This window comes from Bos taurus, chromosome 19 (assembly GCF_002263795.3).
Source record: "Bos taurus isolate L1 Dominette 01449 registration number 42190680 breed Hereford chromosome 19, ARS-UCD2.0, whole genome shotgun sequence".
Classification (NCBI taxonomy): Eukaryota; Metazoa; Chordata; class Mammalia; order Artiodactyla; family Bovidae; genus Bos; species Bos taurus.
Window position 1 is genome coordinate 43,905,959 of NC_037346.1, and position 25,298 is coordinate 43,931,256.

The 25,298-nt window shown below is 57.6% G+C and overlaps 2 protein-coding genes across 13 annotated transcripts in view; one reads left to right on the top strand and one right to left on the bottom strand.

Moving 5' to 3' along the window:
* Window positions 1-1,257: 1,257 nt before the first annotated feature.
* G6PC3 (glucose-6-phosphatase catalytic subunit 3) lies at window positions 1,258-6,036 on the top strand. Of its 2 annotated transcripts, NM_183364.3 has the most exons (6): window positions 1,321-1,579; window positions 3,933-4,039; window positions 4,443-4,533; window positions 4,722-4,840; window positions 5,020-5,161; window positions 5,380-6,036. In NM_183364.3, the coding sequence occupies exons 1-6, from the start codon at window positions 1,362-1,364 to the stop codon at window positions 5,741-5,743; spliced, it is 1,041 nt and encodes a 346-aa protein (NP_899208.2). In that variant the 5' UTR covers window positions 1,321-1,361; the 3' UTR covers window positions 5,744-6,036. The 2 variants fall into 2 exon arrangements, with proteins under 2 accessions (XP_024835454.1, NP_899208.2); XM_024979686.2 differs by lacking the exon at window positions 4,722-4,840 and having other exon boundaries at window positions 1,258-1,579.
* Window positions 6,037-7,895: 1,859 nt separating this feature from the next.
* HDAC5 (histone deacetylase 5) overlaps window positions 7,896-25,298 on the bottom strand; it is a 37,276-nt gene continuing 19,873 nt past the window's right edge. For 4 of the 11 annotated variants that reach the window (XM_059877799.1, XM_010816322.4, XM_024979712.2 and 1 more), the window contains 24 exons: window positions 19,912-20,168; window positions 19,686-19,830; window positions 19,459-19,573; window positions 18,935-19,065; window positions 18,660-18,806; window positions 18,458-18,570; window positions 18,029-18,160; window positions 17,589-17,811; window positions 16,125-16,336; window positions 15,170-15,463; window positions 14,265-14,430; window positions 13,264-13,397; window positions 12,600-12,720; window positions 12,093-12,142; window positions 11,844-11,951; window positions 11,408-11,463; window positions 11,192-11,279; window positions 10,218-10,337; window positions 9,863-9,960; window positions 9,584-9,702; window positions 8,785-8,918; window positions 8,417-8,501; window positions 8,108-8,273; window positions 7,896-8,020 (listed from right to left, as the gene is read on the bottom strand). In XM_059877799.1, coding sequence (XP_059733782.1) covers window positions 7,981-8,020; window positions 8,108-8,273; window positions 8,417-8,501; window positions 8,785-8,918; window positions 9,584-9,702; window positions 9,863-9,960; window positions 10,218-10,337; window positions 11,192-11,279; window positions 11,408-11,463; window positions 11,844-11,951; window positions 12,093-12,142; window positions 12,600-12,720; window positions 13,264-13,397; window positions 14,265-14,430; window positions 15,170-15,463; window positions 16,125-16,336; window positions 17,589-17,811; window positions 18,029-18,160; window positions 18,458-18,570; window positions 18,660-18,806; window positions 18,935-19,065; window positions 19,459-19,573; window positions 19,686-19,830; window positions 19,912-20,168 — 3,254 coding nt within the window. In that variant the 3' untranslated portion in view covers window positions 7,896-7,980. Of the gene's footprint in view, window positions 8,021-8,103; window positions 8,274-8,416; window positions 8,502-8,784; window positions 8,919-9,583; window positions 9,703-9,862; window positions 9,961-10,217; window positions 10,338-11,191; window positions 11,280-11,407; window positions 11,464-11,843; window positions 11,952-12,092; window positions 12,143-12,599; window positions 12,721-13,263; window positions 13,398-14,264; window positions 14,431-15,169; window positions 15,464-16,124; window positions 16,337-17,588; window positions 17,812-18,028; window positions 18,161-18,457; window positions 18,571-18,659; window positions 18,807-18,934; window positions 19,066-19,458; window positions 19,574-19,685; window positions 20,172-25,298 lie in introns of those variants that run through there. The other 7 variants (XM_005220826.5, XM_005220824.5, XM_015458863.3 and 4 more) reach the window with 4 other exon arrangements.

Consider the following 25,298-nt stretch of genomic DNA (forward strand, 5'->3'; position numbering starts at 1 on the left):
GCCAGGTACCAGCAAGAGGGAACTGCAGATGCCAGGACCCATAAAAGGAAAGAGCTTGGTGCTTTCAAAAGTAGCTTAGAAATATACCATTAAACTGAGTGTGGGACTGGACTGATAAAGGCTATCTTAGCTTGAGCACTAGTAAACTTTCAAAAGACTTAGAAAATGTGAATTTTTTCCTTGGGGCAATTGAAAAACATTTAGCAAGGGAATGAAATGAGATATGAATCCAGATTCCCTTCCCCATACCTTTTTAATTAGTGAAATTAATCTCTTTCCATTTAGAACCCAGATTTATATCCTTATATTCACCTTCCAAAGAACTCACGAAGAATAAAGTTGCTTGAGGTAGGGAAGCAACCACTTCAACAATCTCCTCCCACCTCAACTCTGCCTCTAGGTAAGACCTCACCTAGACTAGCTGAGATTTCTGTTTTTTGTGTGTGTTCCTCCAGAGGATTATTCTAATTTTTGTCGTAGGTGTGTGCTCCTTCTCCTCCCTCACCAACCTAGCTATCTCAAGGTTTACCTCCCCAGAGGGGTTTTGGAAGGCAAGATGACAGGACGACGAAAGGAGAGGGACAAGGCGAGCTTAGAACTGGGAGGAAGTGTGACTTAAGTCTATGCTACGTGTAAGAACTCTCAAAGCCTTTAGGAACGACCCCTCAGAATCAAGAAGCTGATCTGTCGGCCACCAAATCAACAGCGGATGAATTCAAGCAGGAAAGTCTTGGACTGGTGGAGGAAGGTGTGGGCCGGCTTAGCCACCTGAGTGTGCAAATTTAGGGTCCCACTTCAGCGCTGACAGGGGATGCCTGGCTTCCCGGAGCAGGGGTTGCCTTCTCTCCAAGACATCTCCAAATATCTTTGGAGGGTAGCGGTACTGGAGGAGAAAAGTCTGGTCCGGAAGGAATCCTAGCTCTGGATATTACATGTCCGTCTTCACGGTAGCAAAGCAAGAACCCTGGACGCACCGCCGATCCTCAGGTTAGTCTGTCCCATGACCCGGAAGAGCAGCTAGAGCCGCCTCTACGCCCTACGTCCACGTGCCGGCAATAGCAGCCACGTGGGGCTCTGCGGAAACGCCTTCACAAAGATTTGTCCCCTACGCTGCCCAGTAGAGAGGGAGGGCTGGGAAGAGCGCAGGAGGAAACGGTACCGGCTGGAGGCCCGGCTCGCGCGAACCTAGGGCTGCGAGGGGCGGGGTCGAGGGCGGGGTTTACACTGGTCGCCGCCAGGGGGCGGGGCCTCGGTTCCGAAGGGTGGGCTCTGGAGGGCAGTGAGTAGCAGTTTACTCGTCGCCTGGACTCCTCGGCTTCCGCCTTGCATCAAACCCTGGCCGGACCAGCCCGGGAGTCGCCATGGAGTCCACGCTGGGCGCGGGCATCGCGATGGCCGAGGCGCTGCAGAACCAGCTGCCCTGGTTGGAGAACGTGTGGCTCTGGGTCACCTTTCTGGGGGACCCCAAGAGCCTCTTTCTGTTCTACTTCCCCGCGGCCTACTATGCGTCTCGCCGGGTGGGCATTGCGGTGCTCTGGATCAGCCTCATCACCGAGTGGCTCAACCTCGTCTTCAAGTGGTGAGACAGCGAAGCCCTCCGGCGGCCTGGCCGCCCACCGCCAAGGGCCCTGAGCCTTGTGCAGACCCTGATTCCTCTCAGAAATTGCCTCAAAGGCCTGGCTCCCCCCTCCACCCCTACCTCCACTCCTACCCCCACCCCCAGGGAACCTTAAGACCTCCCCACCCCTACCCCATGGCCACTGACTTTTCCTCTTTGAGCATCTTTGTGCATCTTGAACTCAGACCTCAGAGTCCCCGTCCTAATCATTAGACTAGTGTTTAACGGGCCTGATCAGATAAATCACTTAAGGGGGCGTGTTTAAAATGCAAATATCCCATCCCATCCCAGACACACTGATTTTGAAACTCCAGGGGAGAGCCTGGGAATCTGTATTTTTAAAAAACATCAATGGTGACTTAAGTAGCAGAAAGTCCTGCTTCTCAACTCACTCTTTAATTCATTTCTTCATTCATTTATTTGATAGGGTTTTTAAGAAGCTTGCTTTGTGCCAGCTTCAACACTGGCTTTTCAGGACAGAAAAGGCTTCCAAGTTAAGGTGTGGTCACCAGGCCATGGCCATCAACATAAGGAGCATTTGAAAACTTGCTAGAAATGCAGAATCTCAGGCTCTAGGTGGGAGCTCCTGAATCATTATCTACATTTTAGCAAGGACCCCAAGTGGTTCGTGTGCACAGTAAATTTCAAAAAGCACTGGGGCTAAAGCTTTGCCTTTTAGGGAACACTTTCTCTTCTCGCTTTTCACCTTCATTCACTAGTAGGCTCTGACACAGACTCAGGCAAGTGGGTAGGGCCCTTGGGGCTTATCTGTTTGTGCCACCTGTTCTCTTGGGTGCAGAAGGGAGCTATACTTCCCACTGGGCGTGCAACTGCACCTCTCCTCACCTCACCATCTATTGCCATATTGCCAGCCTGGGGGAGGGAAGGGGGTTTCATAGGAGACACTTGAATGGGCTAGAATGACTTGGTGAAAAACCAAATACCTTCCCTTCCACTTCTCTCTACCAGGCCTTCATCCCTACTATAAACGGTAAAGCAGTTGTCTAATCATTTCCTTCCTACTGAGTTGCCCTTTGCTTTGTGCTGTTCTCCCTCAGAGTCTGTATCAGCCTTCCCGTCTCATCCTGTTCCCCTAAGACCATTGATTCCCACATGGCAAAGCCCCGATTAATTTCCTAAGTATGTGTTGAGCATCTGGTGTGTGAACCAGACTCAGTTTTTGGCGGGGAGAGGCAGGTCCCTTTCCCAGCCCTTGGCTTCCTGGTCAGCATCTCTGCTGTTCTCCCAACCTTTTCTCTTTCTGGCCACAGCAGCCTCTTAGTCTGCTGTGTGTTTTCCAGGGTCCAGCGAAGCACCTAGCTAAGCCAGGGGATTTAAAACTGTTTTGTCTTCTTTATTTTCCCTCAGCTTCCCTGTGCATTCCTTGCCTCCATTTTTTTTTTTTTAAATAGAAGGACTTTATTTATTATTTTGGCGGGCACTGGGTCTTCATTGTGGCAGGGGGCTCTTAATTGTGGTGCATGGGCTTTCTCTAGTTAAGGTACATGGGCTTCTCCTTGGGGGATGCTCAGGCTTCTTTTGCTGCGGCACGTGGGTTCAGTGACTGCAGCACATGGGCTTTGGCCCTGCAGCATGTGGGATCTTAATTCCCCAACCAGGCATCAGACCCACATCCCCTGTGTTGGAAGGCGGATTCTTAACCACTGAAGCACCAGGGAAGTCCCGCCCCGTTTTCTTATATTTGTTTTATTTCTTAGTTGGCTGTGTCAGGTCCTAGTTGTGGCACATAGTATCTTTAGTTGCAGCACGCACACTGTTCGTTGCAGAAGGGGATTCTAGTTCCCTAACCAGGAATCATACCTGGACCCCCTGCATTGGGTGTGTAGAGTCTTAGCCCCTAGACCACCGGGGAAGCCCCGCCCCCACTACCATTTTCAAGCATGAGAGACTTTCCTAAGTAACTGAGGCTGGAATTTGGGAAATGGAGAACAGAGAAGCAGCAGAGTGAGGGTCTGGGAAGGAGAGGGAGACTCAGGTCCCGGGCTGTCTGTAAATGACAAGAACAGAGCTGGCCTTGCAGTGGGAGGGATAAGAATGGGACTTTTGAGCATCTCAGAGCACGCCCACACACACCACAATCTCTTGTCTCCTTACCACTTTTTAAAAAAATGCACACTTTCTCCTGTTCCAAGGTAAAAAACCGTGGCAAGGCAGTGACCCAAAATCAGATGTCCTCTCTGACTCCACCCTATAAGCCCTTCGGAGTATTCCAGGTGTCCATCTGCCTCACCCCCATTCCCCTGGCCTTTGTGTGTCTGTGTGTGTGTGTGTAATGGCATCTGCTCTTTTCTAGGTTTCTGTTTGGAGACAGGCCCTTTTGGTGGGTCCATGAGTCTGGGTACTACAGCCAAGCTCCAGCCCAGGTTCACCAATTCCCCTCTTCTTGTGAAACTGGCCCAGGTGAGAAGCCCCAAACCTCCCTCGCCCAATGTGGTTAGCGTTTGGTGAGTGTTCGATAGTACTTTTCAGCCGGGACCACCTAATCATCAGAAGCCTAGTCTCCCAGTTACTGGACCAGAGAACAAAGAAACCCACGGAAGAAATGTAGGAGCGCCCATGCCAGCGTGCCAGTTGCTTACCTTGTATTGACTGGAGCCAAGTTGTCAAGGCAGAAGTCTGACAGCAGTGACTGCAGGCTTGGGGGCTGGGGGAGGCTTCAGGGCAGAGGGAGCTATGGCCAGCGCTGGAGGAAGGCTCTCTCGCGGCCACAGGGAGGCAGTTGTGTTGAGCTATCACCAGGTGCACCTGGGCTCCCACCAAACTCAGCTCCGACCACGAACTGAGTTTCTGAATCCCCCGGCAGGCAGCCCTTCTGGACACTGTATGATCACAGGAGCAGCCCTCTGGCCCATAATGACAGCCGTCTCTTCCCAGATGGCCACTCGGGCCCACAGGTACACCTTGGCATTGCCCACCAGTGGGGGTGGGGTGACGGTACCCTGGACCCAAAAGCCCTGCAGCAGGGTGGCCTGAGAGCTGGAGTTCTGGGGACCCCGGGTTATTTGGTCTAAGTGCCTGGGTGCTCAGGGAAGCCCAGCAGTGCGTGGACATCTCGTGAACCATCTGCTTCTCTTCTTTTTAGCCGCTGGGTGAGGGTGATTCCTAGCTTGGCTTATTGCACCTTCCTGCTGGCGGTCGGCTTATCTCGGGTCTTCCTCTTAGCACATTTCCCTCACCAGGTGTTGGCTGGCTTAATAACTGGTGAGCAACTGGGGCAACAGGGTGGACCCAGAGGGTGCCATTGACAGTGGGAGGACCAGTGTATGATTTTCCCATTGTACGGCCAACCCCAAGTCCCCCTTCTGACAAACTACCCTGCTGTTCGGGGTGAGGGTCATAGCCCCAAACTCCTTGAAGCTGCTGTCACCCTGCTTCCCTAGGTGCTGTCCTGGGCTGGCTGATGACCCCTCAGGTGCCCATGGAGCGGGAGCTAAGTTTCTATGGATTGACCTCACTGGCCCTCTTGCTGGGTGCCAGCCTCATCTACTGGACCCTCTTTACACTGGGCCTGGATCTTTCTTGGTAAGTTCTGCTTTGAAGCTTGGGGAAATAGGGGCCTCTCCTGCCTCCCCTCTATCTGGCCTGGTGGCTCTCTGGTTCGCTGTTGTTAAATAGGGACACATTACCAGTTCACATACAGTCTCCTGAACATGGCGGTAGACCCCAAAGGGATAGAAAGCCATCCACCCTCTGGGTCCCAGGGGAATCTCTCTCCTGGCAAAAACTCTTGCTCTCCACAGGTCCATCAACCTAGCCTCTAAGTGGTGTGAGCGGCCTGAGTGGGTGCACTTGGACAGCCGGCCTTTTGCCTCCCTGAGCCGTGACTCAGGGGCCGCCCTGGGTCTGGGCATCGCTCTGCACTCTCCCTGCTATGCCCAGGTACGGCGGGCACACCTGGGATATGGCCAGAAACTAGTCTGTCTTGTGCTGGCCATGGGGCTGCTGGGCCCCCTGAACTGGCTGGGCTACCCCCCTCAGATCAGCCTTTTCTACATCTTCAATTTCCTCAAGTACACCCTCTGGCCATGCCTGGTCCTGGCCCTCGTACCCTGGCTGGTGCACATGTTCAGTGCCCAGGAAGCACCACCCATCCGCTCTTCCTGACTCTGGTGCCTCCTGCACCCACCTCCCCTCACAAAGCCCATGCTCTGTGACCTCCACCCTTGGGAGGCAGCTCCGTCCACTTCCAGCCCCCAGCAACCCTGCTCATGTTGAATTTTCTACTTCTCCCACCACCTGGTCACAGCCCCAAAGAGGGGCCTTTTCTCTCCCAGGAAGGTCCTCCTGCCTTCCCTCCCAAGTCCCCAAAGAGCAAAGGCAACAGTGAGAACAGTGGATTTCTGTAACACTGTGAGGGGCTCGGAGCAGCCCCAATAAAGCCCTTCCACACCTCTGGACTCCTCTCTTGCCTCCATGAACATCTCCACCGGACTTGGCTATGCGCATGCAGGGCAACCCTTGCCAGACTGCTTGTTCTGCACCCGCTCCAACCTTGTGCCCACAGAGGCTGAGAGTCAGAAGGAAAAGCAAGCCCTTTAGCCCTGGACCCCCTTCCTACCACCACCATCTCAGCCACACAGAGGTCCCAGGAGATGCTGTGGCTACATTCAGGGAAACCTTGTTCTTTAACCTACAGGACAGAGATCCCACTCCCTCCCACCCCAGCCTCTGTTTCCTAAATTGTTTAGTCCAGGGACTGGAGAAGAGAAGAGTAGGAACCCCAGAGAACAGAGACATTGGCCCCAGAAGGCACTGCCAGAAACAAGTTTTATTTCCACAAGGACACACAGTGTAACAGGTTACAGGATACTCAACTGAAATCTATGTCCAGGGAGACAAAGCAGGGAGTGGGTTTACATGAGAACCAGACAGGCCATGGGAAGAGGGAGGGGAAGGGGCCCAGAGCTGGGGCTCAGCCCCACACCCCAGGAAGATCTAGAACACACTAACAACATGCAAGACACAGTGCATGATAAACCTGTGGTGGCGGGACTCCTGCCCCTCCCCTGGCTCCCTCAACCCTGCTCAGGCCCCCAGTAGGATAATAAATATGTAAACAGATTGTTGGGGCCCTGGGGAGGGGAAGAAAGAAAGACTATGCAGGGTTGGGGAGAAGGAGGGAGGAAGACTTAGCCCCCCAGGAGCTTCTTCCCATCTTTGGTTTCCCACAGGCTGGACAGCATTCCCTAAAAGTCTTGTGGGCTCCTAGCCCTGGAAGCAAGGCTAGGCCGGGCTCCTGGGAGAGCAAGGACAGCTCCTAGCCTCATCCAGGTCTTAGTTTCCCTGGGCGTGGCCCACAAAGGAAGCCCAGAAGGGAAGCTAAAGCTGAGGGCAGGCTCCTGGGTTCTGTCCCTGTTCCTTCTAGAACCCACACCCACTCTTACCCTCCCCAGGCTTCAAAGCCAAAGGTCCTAGGAGGGAGTTGGGCCCTGACCCTTCTGCTTGCAATATGCTGGGTGGCTGGGGAAATCTGGTCCTGAACAGCAGAGGGGCTCTCACCAGCCTGGAGTCCCCCCTGCAGGAACCACCTTCTCCCCCTCCCCACACCGTGCCAGCGGAGGGGCAGGGAGGCCAACAGATTATGAGGGATAGCAGGCCTGGTTCCGCAGCTCCTCTTGGTCCCGCAGAACCCGAGAGTCCAGCCCCCTCGCTCCCCACACACTTTCCCTCTCTCCAGCCCGAGAAGGGGAAACAGGCCCTGAGGAGTGCAAGGCAAGGCTGCCCTGCCCACAGACCTCAGGCCCACATCCTAGAGCACAGAGCTGAGGCCAGGAGAAAGATGGAGGAGAGGGGGGCTCTGTGGAGATGCTGAGGACACCAGGAAAAATGGTGAGAATCGCAGGGTGGGAGCCCACCTCCCCTCCCCTCCACATCTTAAGACTGTAGAGAGACCCTCAGGATCCTCCCCTGGGGCTGGAGAGGGGAGGAAAGTGAAATTAAGGCATTTCTCCCTAAGTCAGCTGAAGCCAAGGCACCAAACTTGCTGTTCCCTCCTCACTCAGGGAGCCCCCAAAGCCAGAAGGTGCTTTCTGGGCCCCGTGCCCACCTGAGCTGGCCCAGGCTCCAGGGGGAACAAGAACAGGATGCAGGAAGTGGGTGTGGGAAAGAACATGGGAGAAGGCCTGGACGGGATACCCCTCACCCCTCAGAAAGAGCACACTTCTAAGCTGAGACCTGGGCCACGGAGGTGGAAGGGGGGCCTGAGGCAGCTTAGAGGAGCAGCAGGGGTGAGGCTGAGAGACCCACACAGCACACGTTGTTGAATGTGTGACTTTTTGTTTTTAATAGAAAAAATAAACAAAATCACAATGATGAAGCCCAGAGAGATGGGGGCCAGGGCGTCACAGGGCAGGCTCCTGTTCCATAGGCTCCTCTGCTGGCCTGTGGGGACAAGCACAGGGAGAGGCGTTGAGGCAATGGTGGTGGGGGCAGCTTGGGCGAGGGCTGCGAGATGGGGGGGAGCCTCACCTGGGGCTGTGCTCCCGGGCTGCAGCCGCCTGGGCCTGCTCGGCCCCCACCGACAGCAAGGCCATGGCGCTCACAGTCTCAGCCTCCTCTGTCTCACCTGCCTGGGCCTCCCGCAGGGAACGGCCTAGGCCAGCAGCGAACCTCTGCACACAGCTCCAGTGTTTACCTGTGGATGAGGGGTGGGCAGGGGGTCAAGGAGGGGCAGAAACCCCCAACCGTATGGACATTCCCCAGCCCTGGTGTGCAGTCAAGTTTTTCGCCTCTACTCAGCAAGCTGGGGCCTGAGCCTCTCTGCCTGTCCCCACGTACTCTGGATCTCGATGACTTTCTCCAGCGTGGCCACTGCGTTGATGTTGGGCTTTTGCTGCAAGACTGCCTCGTCCAAGGGCTGCAGCTGGCAGGAAAAAGAAGAACAAGCTTAGGGTTGGGAGTGGCCGTGGCTGCCCCTCTAACCACCCGAGTCAGCCCCATGACAGGAGCAAGCATAGCCTTTTGAGAAACCTCTATTCAGAAAGTCTTCTCTGGCTACCAGCGATCCTTGGGAACAAAAAAAAAAAAACCTCCCCAAGGACCCTGGGTGCTGCCTGACCCAAGAAAGGGTCCCTCCCCCACCCCACTGGCCCCTTGGTCCCTGACCTACCGGCCCACCTCCCCCAGCCCTTCTGTGCACCCCTTACCTCCACGCTGAGCAGCGCCGAGACACAGGCCTCAGAGGCATCACAGATGGCGGTCAGGTCGTGGCCTCCCTCCAGGGCCAGCACCACCCGGCCCCCTGCCAGCGTCATCAGCTGCCTGGTCAAGTGGCCAAAACCTTCAGGGATGGGTGAAGGGAGGAGGATGAAATGGTTAATGGAAGAAAATCAATTCAAAAAAAAAGAGAAAAAGAAACACAAGAGATGAGACAAACAGCTTTAAACCTTAAAACAGATATCCATAATAAAACTCAATGTCATGGATTGAATGTTCCATTAAAGAAAATGAAGAGACTAAAAAGATCCAGTTATACATCTCCTAAGGAGTATCATGAGAAACCACCACTGAAACACAAAGGGTCGTCACTCTACAACTTCATGAGGAGATACACTCCCCAACCTGTCGGCCCCTCAAGGCCAGGGCTGCAGAAGAAAGGAGGATGCTGCCAGGATGATTCCAAGTCCTAGACCTGTCCCCGAGTTCCTCCCATGGCTTCCCAGGTGGCGCTAGTGGTAAAGAACCCGCCCACCAATGCAGGATACATAAGAGAAGGGGACGCTCCCGTAAAGAAGGAAATGGCAAACCACTCCAGGAAAGTACTCTTGCCTGGAGAATCCTATGGACAGAGGAGCCTAGTGGACTGCAGTCCACAGGGTTGCCAGAGAGCTGGATACGAATGAAGCGACTTGGCATGCAAGCACGCACAGCACTCCTCCCAGCTTCCCGCTCGTCCCCACCATCATCACTGCTCCATAGCCTCCCTCAGTCCCCCAGCAGGCTCACATCTGGCGGTGACAGAGTAGCCACCCAGCGGAGACAGGTGTCCCTCAACAGCATCAAAGCCAGCGGAGACCAGGACCACATCAGGTGAGAACTCGTGGGCAATGGGCATCACCACTGTCCTGCAAAGGGAGGGCCCGAGCTGACCCTGGCAGATGACTCGGCCAGGCCTGTCTCCCCACAGGGCCGACCCCTCCACCCAGACCAAACTCTGTGCTTTCTACCCCTCCCACGGCAGGGCCCAGAGGCTTCCACCCCTCCCCGGCCCTTCTCAGTCCCCACCTGAAGGCCGTTAGGTACTCCACGTCTCCGATGGGGGGGTCCACACCTCCCGTCCATGCCACGTTCACATTGTACCCCACGCCCGGCCCTCCGCCAACCTGGCAGCACGGTGGGGGGGCAGGGGGTTACTCTCACTGCCTGGGGAGTCCAGACGTCGCCCCGCTCTCAGCCCTGCCTCCAGCCCTTACTCCACTGACCTCTGTTCTGCATGGAGGGGCAGCTGGCCGGCGTGGTCCTCCCACTAGGAGCCCAGACTCCCCAGGTTACCAGCACCACCACGGGCCTCCACGGCTCCCTGCCAGGTCCCATTCTGCTACCTCCCCGTGGGCCCCGAGTTTGAGCCCAGGAGCTGTACCTCTTCAGGAGCCCCAGAGCCCGGAAAGAAGTTCCCGTTGTCATAGCGATGCAGGGAGATGTAGAGCACAGAGGGATCGTTGTAAAATGCTTGCTGGGTGCCATTGCCATGGTGAATGTCCTAGTGGGGAAGGGTGGAGGCGTCAGGGAAAATGGCCCAGGCTCTGACCCAAAGGTCAAAATTCACCTTGCCCCCAACCCTCACCCTATGGTGAACTCTGGGAGTGCAGCTTGCCCCTAGATATAGGGCATCCATATTCCATTCACAATGAAATCCCCCCACGCTTCTTTAACCAGGGTCCGTGGGCCAGGATGTGGCACTGCATAGAGGAGACACAAAGCCAGGGGATGAATGGTGGTGGCTCCCCCTGCAAGGCCCCTCTACCCACGCAGAGAGGGACAGTAAAGTTAGGCAGGAATTGAAACATTCTGAAGAAGAATCCAGTGTGATGAACCCTGAAGCCCAAGCTAGGCTTTAGAGAAATCAGATCCTTTCTTGCCAAGGCTTGCTCCTGGCTACTCCCCAGCTCACCGGGAGAAGTAGGGGCCTCTCCCTCTGCTGAGAGACACAGGGGTGGAGAAGCTAAGTGACTTTAGTTGGGTGAGTCCCCCCAACAGCCCCGTGTCTCCATTTATCAAATAGACATTCCACTTCTTAGGAAGCAAGGTGACCATGAAGCAGTACCATGTGTCAGTCCCCAGTCAAGAGGGGTTCTAGCAATGGCAAGGGGATATCTCTATCACTCAAGGCAAAAAAACCTCCTCGGCTGTTCAAGGCTGCGGGGGATGGGGGGGCAGCAGCTAAAACCACTTTCGAGTCTCCCCCAGTGAAGAGGGAGCCCCAGGGGACTGGGAGGGCTGGGTTAACACCCCAGAGTCAGCAGCCCAGCCCATTCCAGGCCCTGAGGATGATGGGACGAGATTGGGGTGGGGGACTCCTGAAGGCTGACCCTGGTCCCACCAGGCACTGCCTACCCAGTCCACGATGAGAACCTTGCCCACGTTCAACTTCTGCTGCAGGAGCTTGGTTGTGATAGCTACTGAGTTGAAGAAGCAGAATCCCCTGCGGGGTGGGGAAGAAGAGGGCAGGGCGTCAGCCTTACTGGACGTTCGCGCTGGGAGCCACAGATACACAGTGTCAGCTCTGCTGAGAGGGAGAGGGGGGCAGGGCAGGGCTGAGGTGGCACTCACATGGCTGTGGATTCCTCCGCGTGGTGTCCTGGGGGCCGGATGATGGCAAATCCATTCTGAAGAGGTGTGGACAGAGGAACAGAGACGAGAGGCAGACAGGCGGGCAAGGTGGCCATGGATCGGGGTAGACACAGACGAGAAGCATAAGCCAGGAAAAGAACATATGTGAGAAACATCAGTCACACAACCTTTAGGAGTGTGGCCAGCTGAGGGCGGCATGGGTCAGAAGCGACCTTCTGAGGTCGTCTCTCTTTACCCCTCACCCCCTAGTCCGCCTGAAGCTGTCACCTCCTCCTCACACCTGCACCTGCGAGGTGAGATTACAGAGGACGGTGCCCTACTGGTGGGAAAGCTGAGGCTGCCCAATCCCCTGCTGCTCAGGCAGCAAGACCAAGTCATCCCCCACCCCCGCCACAGCCAGCCCACACACACTCACCTTGAGCTCCCCTGCAGCCACCTTGAATGCCAGCTCCACCAGGCAGCCCACGGCCATGCGCACGGCGCTGGAGGAGTGCATCTCGTTCCACACAGTGTCGCTGTCCACCTGCAGGGGCAGGAGAGTGGGCTTCAGTGTGCCCCCTGCAGGGGGAGGGCAAGAAGGGGGGTGCAACCATGGTGGGGGGAAGGGAGGGGCTGGAGCTGGGAGCACCACCCGCCCAACCCCATGGGCCGGTGCCCTACTCACCCCAATGCCCCCGCAAGGCAGCATGGCGTACATCTTCTGGCTGATGGGGCCTGAAGGGAAGAGGGACAGAGCTACGCTAGAAGGCGCCTCCGCTGCCAGGGCCGCAGGTGGGCATGTGCAGTGGGCAGGGAGCTCAGTCACAGAGAAAGAAGGTCAGACCCCAGCAGAGAACAGGCCATTGCACCGCACGCCAGGTGGGAGATGACTGTCCCCCGTCCTGAGGGGCGATCCTTCCCCGGGGGCAGGCGGCAGGGAGAAAGGGGCCTGACAGGTGAGGCAGAAGGGCACAGCCCATCACCAGGTCTGACCAGTCCCTTCCTGCCCTCCTGCACACACCCCACTCACGTGCTGTAATCTGTGTGAATGGCGCCCTCTGGAGGCCTGTGATGTGGCAACCACGGAGACCCACTTGCCTACCAGGGGATGGTCCTCCTGACAGCCCCTGTCCCATCCGGGCAGCAGACCCAGCCTGGCCCACCACCCCTCCCTGTTGGCCACTCAGCTCACCGAGCAGCTTCTTGCTGTCCAGCTTCTGCCGGTTGAGGGGGCTGGTACCGTACAGCAGGGTGTGGTACTCGGAGTGCACCGTCTGGATCTCATCCAGCGTGGCTTTACGACCCCGGATTCGCTGTCGGGAGAGGGGGGAGCAAGAGGGGGTTGCTGGTGATTAGGCTGGCGCTGCAGGCCCAGCACCTCTCTCCGCCCCACAGTCTGGGCACATGAAGCCACCCTCTAGCCTCAGGAGATCCAAAAGTGGTTGCGGTTTTTTTTTAATCGATGGGACATTGCCATTCTTTTTATTTTTGGCCATGCCATGCAACACACAGGATCTTACTTTCCCAAGCAGGGATGGATCCTGGGTCCCCTGCAGTGGAAGTGCCGAATCCTAATCAATGGCCCTCCGGGGAAGTCCCAGGAGATGCAAAGTTTTGAGAAAGTATGCCTCAGTCCCCCTGGGACCCCAGCCCAGGACCCTCCCCCATTCAGCTGGGGACCATGGGGGGCACCAGGCCACAAAGGATGGAACTGGGAAGCACACGGGGGCCTGACCCTGAAGTCAGGGGTTGAAAAGAGAATGAGGAAGAGACACAGACAGAGGCATCCTTGACACGAGAAACAGGACTTTCACTGGGTTTGAGGTGCAGGCTGGAAGGAGGGGGGACCCCCTTACCTCACACTTGCTGAGCAGGCCTGTCTCCTGCAGCCGGGACCAGATGCTCTGGATCCGGCCAGCGTGCTCGGGGTGCACGTGTGTGTTCCCACACATGCACTGGTGCTTCAGCATGAACGTGTCGTAGACCACACCTGGGCCGGAGACACACCTGTCAGCCAGCACAGCTCCGGGCCGTGTCACAGCCCGGCCCGCCACCCTCAGCGGAGCTCACCGAGCTCTCCCTGGCCCACCCTTGTCCCAGCCCCTCCTCATGGCCACTCCAGCTGCCCTCCCACATGCCTGCTCCTCTTCTCTTCCTGAAATTCCTTTCCCCCATCACCGCCTGTCAGCAGTCTCCCTGTTCCTCAAGCCTCCACCAGGCTGCCTGACACCACCATCCGCTTTAACCTCATGGCACCTCCTCCTTCCCTTCATCCCCCGTCAGAGCCTCTGTGTGCTGCCCCCCACCCCCACACCCCATTGGTGAGTGGGGACCATCCTCAAGTGGGGCCCCTAAAAGGGACCATCCGTGCCCCTACAGAGCCCAGCTCTGGGCAGTTTCATGTGGAAGAGCCTTCTGGAATTGACTGAGGCCTTCACTCTTAACCTTAAAGGGAGGGGAAAGAGCTAGAGGAGCACGGCCCCACTGAGATAGCGGGCTCCCTCCACCCAGGCCTCCAGGGCAGAGGTATTGAGGAAGCAAAATCAGTGGTCCCTCGGTGTGGGGCGGGGGTGCCCTGAGAAAGATGCTGCTCCCGGAGTACATGGACATTCACCCACACCTGCCCAGTGAAGCAAAGGCTGCCACCATGACCACAGGTGGCTGTGCACACAGGGAGACAGCCAAGGCCTGTTCCCTCCCTTCAGGGTGTTCTGAGGGTCCCTGGCCATCCCTCCAGGGCAGAGGCTATATCTCATCCCTTCACAACGCCCAAGACCAGATGCCATGCCATGCACAGCATGCCACCCCCTGCCGCAACACACACAATGGAAAGACGGCTCATGGGGGAAGGGCTCACCTGTGGTGAAGAGGTGCTTAGTGGGCTGGTCTGGGGGGCTCTTCATGCCCCCAGGGGCAGCAGGTGAGGACTGGGTGCGGCCCAGGGCCTGGTGGGGCACAGTGGCCAGGCTGAGGGGTGCCTGGTACACCTGCAGCGGCTGCAGCTGCTGGGTGTCTGCAAATGCCTGGGAAAGAGAGAGCGGGAGGGAGCCTGGGTGAGGCCGAGGCTGAGACGGAAGTTAGGACAGGTGCCCTAGGGCCTCCCGGGGGGCCTGAATCCAACCCTCTCTTCCAGATCTCCTCCTTCCTCCAGCTCCTCCCTCCAGGGACAGGAGACACTCCAGTCTTAGCCATCTCCATCTCCATCCCCGAGGAGATGGGGAGGGATGGGGGGACGAGATGAGTCATGCTACCAGAGAAACATTGAGGTAAGCTGCTGGGAGGGACGGGGGCGTGGGAGGGGGTGGGATGAGTCAGGCCCAGAGGGCTCAGCTGTGTCCGCCATGAATGGAGTGTGCGCTCGCTCGGCGCCAGGGCAGACTGTAGTAACAGCGGGGGCGGGTGTGTACACACGCACACACGCAGAGACCGACGCACAACCGGCCCTACGTAGGCAGAGACGCAGATATACACAGGCCACGTGCATCCGAGTGTGCGTGTGCGCACGCACGCACACACACACACACACACACACACAAGCAGACAGGCGGGGGCAGTCACAGTCAGAGGGAGGGGCTGGCAGACAGGGCAGAGAGAGCTCTAAGACTGACACCACCTCTCTCCCTTCCGAAGCCCCTTGTCTCTTTCCTGCTCCCCTGGGCACAGCCTGGAAACTGCAGACTGCGGAGAGGGAAGGGCAAAGGCGGAAAGAGGAGGCGGGAGGACAGACGGCTGGTGATCAAGGGCCGGGGCGCAGGGGGCCACCTTTTTGTAACCAGCACTGGACTCCTCCAAGTCGGGCCCCTCTTCAGCACCGCTCTCGCGCTCCTCGTCCTTGACCTGGATGCAGTCCTCCTCCTCCTCCTCCTCCTCTTCCTCCTCCTCCTCTTCCTCCTCCTCCAGGTCTTCCTGGGTGCTCTCACTCTCCGTGGAGCCTTCTCGGGGTATGGTCAGGGCTCCCTCCCCCAGCAAGGCGTCCTGCTGCTCCGTCAGCTCCTCCTCTGTCTCCTCGGGGTGGGTGGTGGGCTGCCGTGGCAGCTCCCCCGTCTTGGTAAGGATCTGGAAGCAGAGCCAGGAGGCCCATCAGCTGGGAGCAGGGCACAGCCATGCAGCCCAAGCTCCCGGAGAATCTATTCCTGCACTTCTCTGTGTGGCCACCCAGCCCATACAGAGCTTTGATGTGGACAGAAAAAGGCAAGGTGGGGACTTCCCTGGTGCTCCAGTGGCTAAGAAGCCACCTGTCAACCTATGGGGGACCACAGGTTCAATCCCTGGTCCTGGAACTAAAACCCCACTTTTCAGAGGCAAACTAAGTCCTCATACCATAACTACAGAGCCCTCACTCTAGGATCCATGCCTCACAACAAGAGAAACCACTGCAGTGATAAGCCTGTGCATTGCAACCAGAGAAAGCCTGCAGCCAAAAATAAATAAGTAAATAAAATAATGAGCTTTAACAATATATAAATATTCCCCCCCCCCCAAAAAAAACACACACAATATATTCTCTAAAGAAAAAGGGCAAGGTGACTCCTCTGATGCAGCAGGGAGTGGCCGAGGAGGTCAGATGCGCCTCCCTCTCTGCCAGCCTAGCACCCTCTGTCCTGCCCCTAGCAGAGCCCCGGATGTTGGCTTCTCCCAGCTCACCTTGCCCAGCCAGCGCAGCACCCTTGTGTCCTGCCCCCAGCACAGCCCCGGATGTCGGATTCTCCTGGCTCACCTTGCCCAGCTGCAGCTGCTGCTGCTTCTGCTTCTCCAGGAACTGCTGGTGCTGCTGCTGCATGACCAGCTGCTGCAGGGCCTGGGGGCTCTGGGGCAGCGGCGAGGATTGGGTGCGGCTCAGGGGCCGGTGCCGCGGGAGCTTGCCCACTGTCCGCATGCTGGTGGCCACGCGCTCACCCGTCACCAGCGGGGACTGCCCGTGGAGCGGCACTATGAGGTGGGGGAAGGGGAGCAAGCATTACTGTTAGGGCACCAGGCTCCCCACTCCCACCCCAGACTCTCTTCCTTCTGGAACAGCGCCCTACCCCCTGGGGCGGGGCAGGGGGTGGAACCTGGGAGGGGCCTGGAGCACCTCTGCCCCCAGATGAGACCTATTCTTCCTCCTCCCTACAACTGAACAGTCTTGCTGCTCAGAGTCACCACCTCCAGCAAGACTTCCTGGATTCACTGTTCCCTCCCTTTAATTCATTTAGTCAAACTTTTATGGTAGGCCCAGGAACATTTTTACCAACTATCAGAGTTCCTGGGCTTCTCTGGTGGCTCAAAAGAATCTGCCTGAAGTGCAGGGACCCAGGTTTGAGCCCTAGGTTAGGAGAAGGGAATGGCAACCCATTCCAGTGTTCTTGCCAAGAGAATCCCAGACAGAGGAGCCTGGCAGGCTACAGTCCATGGGGCCGCAGAGTCGGAAACGACTAACAAACACACACTACATACTCCCTTTAAGTCACTTACAAATACACAGTTTTGGGCCCTCCTTGTGCATGAACAATGACTAGTTCTCCCCAGCTGTAAGACCTCCCTGATCATGGACATGGATCCCACAGGGCTGAGAAGCCTAGGGGCCAAGATCATGAGACTTTTAAGCAGAACCTCTTCTGATGCTGCCAGGTCCTTATAGGCTGTCTGTCTAAAGCTATGCTGTCCAATCCTATAGCTGCCAGTCACACATGACCACTGAGCACTTGCAATGTGCCCTGTCTAAACTAAGATGTGCTCTAAGTATGAAATATCCACCAGGGTTAAAAGACAGTATGAAAACAAAATAAAATATTTCACTGCTAACTCTTTACATTCATTATATGTTCCGATAATAGCATCCTAGATAGACTGAGTTAGGTATAAGTTATTAATTTCACCAATTTCTTTTTGCATTTTTTAACGTGGTACTACAACAAACACTTTAAAGTACATGTGCCGCTTGTATTATATTTCTACTGGATGGCACTGCCCTGGAATAGGAGCTCCATTAGGATGGTAGAGGTCAGGTACAGTGCCTGGCTGGCTGCAGGGACTCAACAGCATCTGTAGAATGCGGAAAAAATCAATGATGCCGCTGAGGGGAGCTGTGACATGCCTGGTGAGTATCCCTGGCTACTTCTCCCTGACAAGTGGTCCCTCCAGCTGAGCCCTCAGGATGGGGTCTGGCCACACCCCCCTCCTCACACAGCTGCCTGCCACTCACCAGCAATGAGGGTGCTCTGCTGCCGGGCTTGTTCCAGCAGCAGCACGTGCTGCAGCAGTGAGGCATGCCCGTGGGGGCTCGAGTCGCCCTCCAGTGCCACGCCCAGCAGGCAGCCAGGGATGGAGGATGTGCTCATGAACTTGCCCGTCAGTGCACCGCCCTGCCGCAGGGACTGGAGGGCCTGCCTCTCGGCCTCCTGCTGCGTCGACAGCTTCGGGGAGGCCTGGGGTGGGACAGGAGATGGCGATGAGAGAAGGGTTTATAACTGCCCCCCAAGGTCTGCCAACGTTGAACCAGCATCCCTCACCTACCCTCTGCCCACCCCCACCTTTGGGGAGGACCTTCTGATCTCCCTCAGGACCTTGGGAGGACAAATGCGCCAGCTGGGGGGATCCAGGACCAAAGATCTCAACACCAGAGGGGACGTGCCCCGTACTCACGGTGAGGTGCGAGTTGGTGACAGTGACCGTGGCCTGCAGCCCTAGGGAGATGTTGGGCAGAGAGGGAGACGTGTAGAGGCTGAACTGGTTGGGGGAGGTGTCCGGAGGGAGGGCCCGGTGCTGGGGGAGCATCTGGGGAGCAGTTGGGAGAGACAGGCATGAGAGCAGGCAAAGGACAGCCACCTGGGGCCAGGGCAAGGCAGAGGGCTCCGAATGGCACCCCACTTCCTACACCAAGCCCCACCTGGGGGAACTGAGAGGTCAGAGCCATGCAGAGGCCCACAGGACACATCCCACTTCGGGGCAAAAGGTCCCTCCAGTCTGTCCATGCGGGGCAGAAAGGCCCCTGCTGGGCACTCTCAGCCAGACAGACCGCACGGGACAGGAAGCAGCTCTGGCCCACCCGCTCAGTCCCTGGTGGGCCTGTACCTCGGTGGGGATGTTGGGAACCGAGCCCGTAAAGCCATTCTCCGCGATGGTGCTGTGGGAACTGTTGGGAGAGCTGGGGCCAGAGCCTGGTGCGCTGTTACACACGGCGGACACTACGGGAGAGGCGGCTGTCACCTGGGCCGCTCGGAGCAGCCCCCCCACTCCCCAGCCCTCAGAACAGGGACAAGAGACGAGCCCTTACCCCCAGGTCCGGCACCTGTGATCTCAACAGCTCTCTTCTTAAAGGTGCTAATGACAGTCCCATCCTTGCGACGCAAGAGGGGACTGCTTCTCCGCTCGGCCACCTTCTGCTTTAGCCTCGAACGTACTTTTAAGTTGGGTTCGGAGGCTGGGGAGAAGGCAGCTGGGGCTCAGACACGTCCACACAAGCGGACACACCTGCAGCCTGGCCCTTCCACATTCCCACCTCTGCCTGACCCCGCCCCCCCATAACCTGGGCGGCCAGGCTGTACTCACCTGTTTTGCGGAGGGGGAAGTCATCGCGGCTGTCGTAGGGCCCAAGCAAAGGCAGTTTGTAGGAGGAAGGCGTCCCAGGGGGGCCGCTCTGGGGAGGGGAACTCTGGTCCAAAGAAGCATGGTGGGTTCCCCTGCGTGGTGGAGAGAAGGAATGGGGACATGTCTAGAGGATCACCCAGCCTTTGGGGTAGAGGAAGGAGATGGAGACAGGTCTAGGGGATCACCCAGCCTTTGGGGTAGAGGGAGGAGATGGAGACAGGTCTAGGGGATCACCCAGCCAGCTGGACCCGCAACCGAGCAATCTACATTTATGAAACATCCACTGCCTATGGTGATACGAAATGGATCTTGGGGAGGGCAGCGAGGAGAGAAACCAGGAGGGCGGGGGATGGGGGAGGGTCCCTTCTCCTAGGAGAGATTGCAGGGCCCCTACATGACTTCAGCCCAGAAGCCCCATGTCTGCCTGCAGCCAGGCAGCCCTTGAGCTGGGCACCTCTGCAACCCATGCCTGTCAAGGGTCATACCAGCATTTGGGATGCTGTGGGAGGGAATGGTTGAGGCCGCCTGGTGTGGGCTCCTTTGACTTCGACAGGAGGAATTCCTGGAGCCGTAGCTTCACCTCAGTGCTGGCGATGGCACCTGTGGGATAGGCCACAGCTGACCCAGGAGCTGGGGGCCAGGACCCCACGGCTGGGGGAGGGGCAGTAATCCCAGCTGTGACCCCCCTAACCCAGAGGCGCCCCAGCCTCACTCTCTTTGCTCTTCTCCTTGTTTCGAAGGATGAGCAGCTGCTGCTCGAGCCGCTGCTTCTCCAGCTCCTCCTGCCGCTGCTGCTCCCGCTGCCGCTGCTGCTCCAGCTCCTGCTGCCTCTTGGCTGCCAGCATCTCCTGCTGCTGCTGCAGGGGCAGTGGGGAGGCAAGGTGAGCTGAGTCCAGGGCGGGGCTCGGAGGTCTGGGTGCCCTGGCCCCCACGCTCACCTTGAGGTGCTTCTGCAGCTGGACTTCATGCTGCCGGGTCAGGTGGTCATGCTGCTTCTGGAACTCAGCGAACAGAAGCTGCTTCTGCAGTTGCTGCTGCTGCTTGAGTGCCAGGAGCTCCTGCTGCAGTTGCTGCTCCCGCAGCGTGGGGTCCACAGGGCCTGCCAGAGCCCCCCGCAGCTCCACGGGGCTGGGGCTGCCTCCTCCCCCGCCCCCCATGGAGCTGGGCATGGCTCCTGGCAGCACCGGTTTCACCTCTACTGCGGAGAGAAGAACCAGGAAGGGGTCAGCAGGCCATCCGCACCGGGCCCTGGCTGCCATGCCTGGGGCCCAGAAAACTACCAGGCAGGATTACTAGACCCCAAGAGAATGGAGGATGGGGGTGAGGGGAGTCAAATCCCTCTGCTCAGTGAATACAGCCTTCTGCCTTCATTAAATGAGACTGAAGCCATGAACTTCACTACAAAAATGTGCGTAAGTACAGCAGGGTACCTGGAAGATCATGAGTATTTAACAAAGATGACCACTGGACATTTTATGTGAATTTGGTGTGTGCGTGTGCTAAATCACTTCAGCCGTGTCCGAGTCTTTGCGATCCCATGGACTGTAGAGACTGCCAGGCTCCTCTGCCCATGGGATTCTCCAGGCAAGAATACTAGAATGGGTTTCCATGTCTTCCTCCAGGGGATCTTCCTGAATTACTTTCGTGATAAGGAAACTGAGATTTTAGAGAGGTTTAAGTAACATGATCAAAGACAGACAGCCCAGATCAATGAACCAAGATGTGAATCCAAATCCTATGCTTTTAACCACCATCCTTCCTGTGCTTCCTCCCCCACCTCTCAACACCACACTGTCCCTGCCAAAAAGCCTATAGTACAGGAGAAACCAAGGCATCGACATTGGTTCTAGAACTGATGGGGCTGGCAGCCAGGGGCCTCAGTAAGTCTAGGAAAGGTCTGTGGACACCCCCATGGACAATGGACAGTCTATCCATTCTCCTGTTCCCTACCTCACACTCAGCTAGGGCAGATGGGGTGGGAGGGTGAGGCTATGGGAACAGGGAGTGGGGTGGGAGCAGGAGGCTGCAAGGGAAGGGGGTGCAGGGCGGCACCAAACCAGGGACTGGAGGGGGCTGGGAGTCAGACTCGCTTCCTTTGCTGGATTATCTCCTTTCAACAGTTTTATTGTAATTACCCTGAAAATGCCGCTATATATAGAGTGAGCCAAACAGCAGCTGTGCCTGGGGGGAGGGGGGAGGAGAGAGAGAGAATGGGCGGGCAGGCGCAGGGAGGAGGTGGGAGGAGGAGACAGGAAAGGAAAGGGAATCAGACAGGAAGAAGGGTAATGGCAGGGGTGCGGGGGGCTGGAGCCTAGGCAGAGATCTCAGAACTCCAGTCCCAGGGAGAACCCGCTGGGAAGAGAAAAGGAGTGGAGGGACCTGCTGGGCCCCCAGACCTTGGGTCCAGGCCCCCAAGTGGACAATGGGCCAAGGGGCCCCAGGGAACGGCAACAGATTCCAATGGACTTATGGGAAAAGATGGGTCTCGACCTCTTGATCCCTGTACACTGTCCTCTGGCCGCTCAATGTCATCACTCCCCACCACTGCCCTGTGGTTGCCAGGGCAACTGGGCAAACACCAGGCCAGCAGGGAGCTCCAAGCCCAGCCCAAACCCCACAAAGCCTCCTGACGCCTGCAGGAAAGGGAAGGCAGGCTACCCACTGCCTGGGAAGGAGGAAGTGAGAGAGGCAGAGCCAAGCCGTCTTGTTCTTTTCCATTTCTTTCTCCAAAGACAGCCCTCACTTTCCCCACTCTGGTCCAGGGAGGTCACGGGGAGCTGGGAAGACTTTCCGGTGGCAAGGAGGCCCACGCCAACCCAGGCCTGGAGACGGAAAGACCCTACCATTCTCATGGCAGCCGGAGTCCCCTGCCCTCGCAAACAGGCCCAGGCCTCTACCACCATCCCTTATCAGGAGTGGAGAGGGAGATGGGAGGGGGGTGAAGGGCTGAGCTAATAAGAAAGGCTCCCACACCCTCTGCGGTCTATGAGCCTGGCTCTCCCTAGGAAGCCTGAATGAATGTCATCAAGGCAGGGGCAAGGCCTGCTGAAGGCCAAGGTCATGCTATCCTCATGGCTGAACGTGGCCCCCAAGCCCACTGGAGGTGGGAGAGGGAAGGTAGCCTGAGCACAGGATCTCCCTCGCTCCCCAGCAGCCCTTCTTCCCCCAGCACAGCCGGGCACATTCCTCTGTGGTTTGCCCGCCAGCCACACTGACGACTCTGCGGCCACAAGGCCAGAGCCACATCTGCAGGAGTGGCCAGATGTGGCCAGGAGGGTGGGGTTACACACACACACATGCTCGCTCACTTTCCTTCCCAACCCATGTCCTGCCCCAGCACCAGGAGGAAAGACCCTGGGGAACTACAGAGGCCCTTTCTGGAGGTGGATGGCCCTGTCCGGGGTGCAAAAGCAGGGTGGCAACAAGAAGCCAGCAGCCAGCCTCCGGTGTCCCCAGCCCTGGAAATATCCAGCAGGGCCCCAGGCTGGCTGGAGAGTTATCTGTTCCTCGGCAAGGCTGGCTTGGCCTGTGGTACTCTGATCGCTTGGCCAAGAGGTGGACAGGCTTCAACCTGCTGCTCCCGGCAGCTCCAGAGCTGCAGGAGCCGGATGCCAGCCCGCCCATCCAGGGAAGGGCAAGGGTCCAAGCACTCCTGGCTCCCAGCAGATAACCCTGCTTGGGCTGGAACTGCTGCCAGCAGTGCTGGCTTCCCCTGCCGGAGCCCTGCAGAGAGGCCATGGGCTCAGCCGTGGGGACTCTCCCACCGGGGCCCCTGTGCGGCCGCCACCGCCACAGCAGCAGTGGAGAGGGTGGGTCCTGCGCTGCCGTTGCAGCTGCAGCCCCGCTGGAATGCAGGTGGTGGGGTGGCCAGCAGGCTCCACAGCAGTCTTGCTCCCATACAAGCAGGAAGCACAGGCAACTGGGGAATATTAATCTGCAGGCCCTGTGGGGCCCAAACAGGATGCGGCACCCTCTGGGTCTGCCAGGTAGTAACCCAGCTCCATCCAAGATGGACGGTGCCGAGACTGGACAGCTGGAGTCAGGGAAAGGGTCAGCGGTGGGGTGGGGGGGGACACAGAGCCCCCCAGATGTAGTTTTCTGGGCACAAAATCTAGAGCCTGCCTCCCCTCGAGGGTCTGCGCCCTCGCCCAGTTTGGCATGAGCAGAGCAGGTGGCAGTGGCGGCCATGAGAACCAAGCACCTGGAGGGGAAATGGGTGTGTCATGATAGGAAGCTCTTGACCGCCTCCTGGTGGGAGGAGGAGGACGGGAGGACTTCTGGAAAGGGAAGAAAGGAGATGCAAGGACTGCTGGACCCTAAGAGGGCAGACTGGGGACCCTGGCTAGCCAAGGCCAGGGAAGGGATCACGTGGGAGGGCACAGTCCCCTATCCCATGCCTCCGCCTGACAGAGTTGCAGGAAGTCGAAAGGAAGCCAGCAGCTGGCTCAGGGACCTCCTGCAAAGGGAGACAGAAGGGACCAGGTCTGCCCTGCTCCATACTCCACCCCTTCCGGGAGCTCTGACCTTGCCGGCCGGGAGCCGCGGCCGTAGGAACAAGCAGTAACAGCATCCTGTCCCCCAGCTTTCGGCAGGACTAACCAACACTGTCTCCCTGGAGAAGCCCCAGCCCAGGCAGCTAGGTGGGCAGCTGTCAAGAGTGTGGCCCTGCACACACCAGTCTCTGGCTCAGAGGGAAGCGCTCTGCCCTGCTCATGTGGACAACTGAGCGCCAGTGACACTTCAGTGGACACTTCCTTCCCATCTCGCCGGGCTTCCAGTCTCTCCACGAACCCCATCACCCCATCAGCCCAGTGGGGGCTCCCACAGCAGATTCTTTGGGCGGTACAACCAGGGATAGCCTGGCTCCTGGCGCACCAGACGGGTGGTGGGGCAGCGGGGGGGCGGGGGAGATGACGCAGGTGCTGACAGGGTAACCTCTGGGATGACTGCCAGCACAGGCTTAGACTAATAAAGAGAGTGCCCAGGCAAAGGGACACTGCCCCCAGGCAGACAAGGGATTCTAGGACATGAGGAGCGGGTTTCAGCAGCACCTTTGGGAAAAGGGTTCAAAATAAAAAACAGATGGAGCTGCCCAAGGGCAAGGTCAAGCCTGCCTCCTGCTCTGAACAGACCACAAGCTATGCCCCAGCTCCCAGGCCTTCTCTTGGAGAAGTCACCAACTCCAGTGTGCCTGTGACCCAAACTCTAGCAGCAGGTACCTTGAGCTCCCCCTGGAGAAAAGTCCTGGGGCACTCCACAGTGTGTGGATCCACCCGGCAGACCTAAGTGGCAGAACACTTGACTCTAAAAAGACCCTGCTCCTGGAAGCCACCAGCCACAGAAGGCTAGGGGAAGGAGGGGAGCCAGGGCACAAAGAATATGAGGGAAGAGTGCATTAAGCAGTTTGGAATGTCTACACACCCCCAACAATAAGAGGGAAGGGACTTCCCTGATGGTCTGGTGGTTAACACTCGGTCCTTCCGACGTGGGGGGGATGGGTTTGATCCCTGGTCGGAGGACCTAAAATACCACAGGCCGTGTGCCGTGGCCATATAAATAAATTAAATCGCCAAAAAAGAGGGGAGAGGGAGAAAAGGAATTCTGTTTCAGCAGGCTCGTAACATGGACGAGGAGACCAAGCCTCTGAGGCGGCTCTGCAGGAGATCCCTCCAAGGAAGTAGCAGGGCCTCAAACCCAGGTGTCCTGACTCCTGGCTCAAGCAGGTTCACGAACCCCAATGGGGCATCCCAGGCCATGGAGAACTGACCCCTCTAGAGAGTAACAGGCTAGCAGCCCATCCTGGAGGGCAGTGCCTTCCACCAGCACCCAGGCCCCCAGGAGCTCCCTCAGCAGGCCAGGGAGTCAGCAACTTCCTTAAACATCCAGTGACCTCGTTCTGTCCCTCTGGAGAATGGGGAAAGGCTCTCATCCCTTTCCTGGCCTGGAGGGATTTTGGAAGAAAGCAGGGAACAGCATTTCATACTCCTCCCCGTGACGCCGATGACCCCTCCCCACCGAGGACGGTTTCCCATGATCTATTTCTGTGCTCTTACGTGACTAGAGAGGCCAATTTAGGTTCGACAGGTTCTACCACAATGCAGACAGTATTTCCACATGTGCGAGCTGGGGATGACTCTCACCTAGCAATTTTCCCAACTCCTCCTGAAACGCAAGCCAACACACATCACGTAATGGTGAGGAGCGAGGGCTCTGGGGTAAGAGACGCCAGGGTTCAAACCAGGCTCTTTCTGGGGCAAGACACTGAGCCCCCTCCCTGGGCTCAAGGCGAGCATCTGTGAAATGGGAGGAAGCACCCACCTCCCAG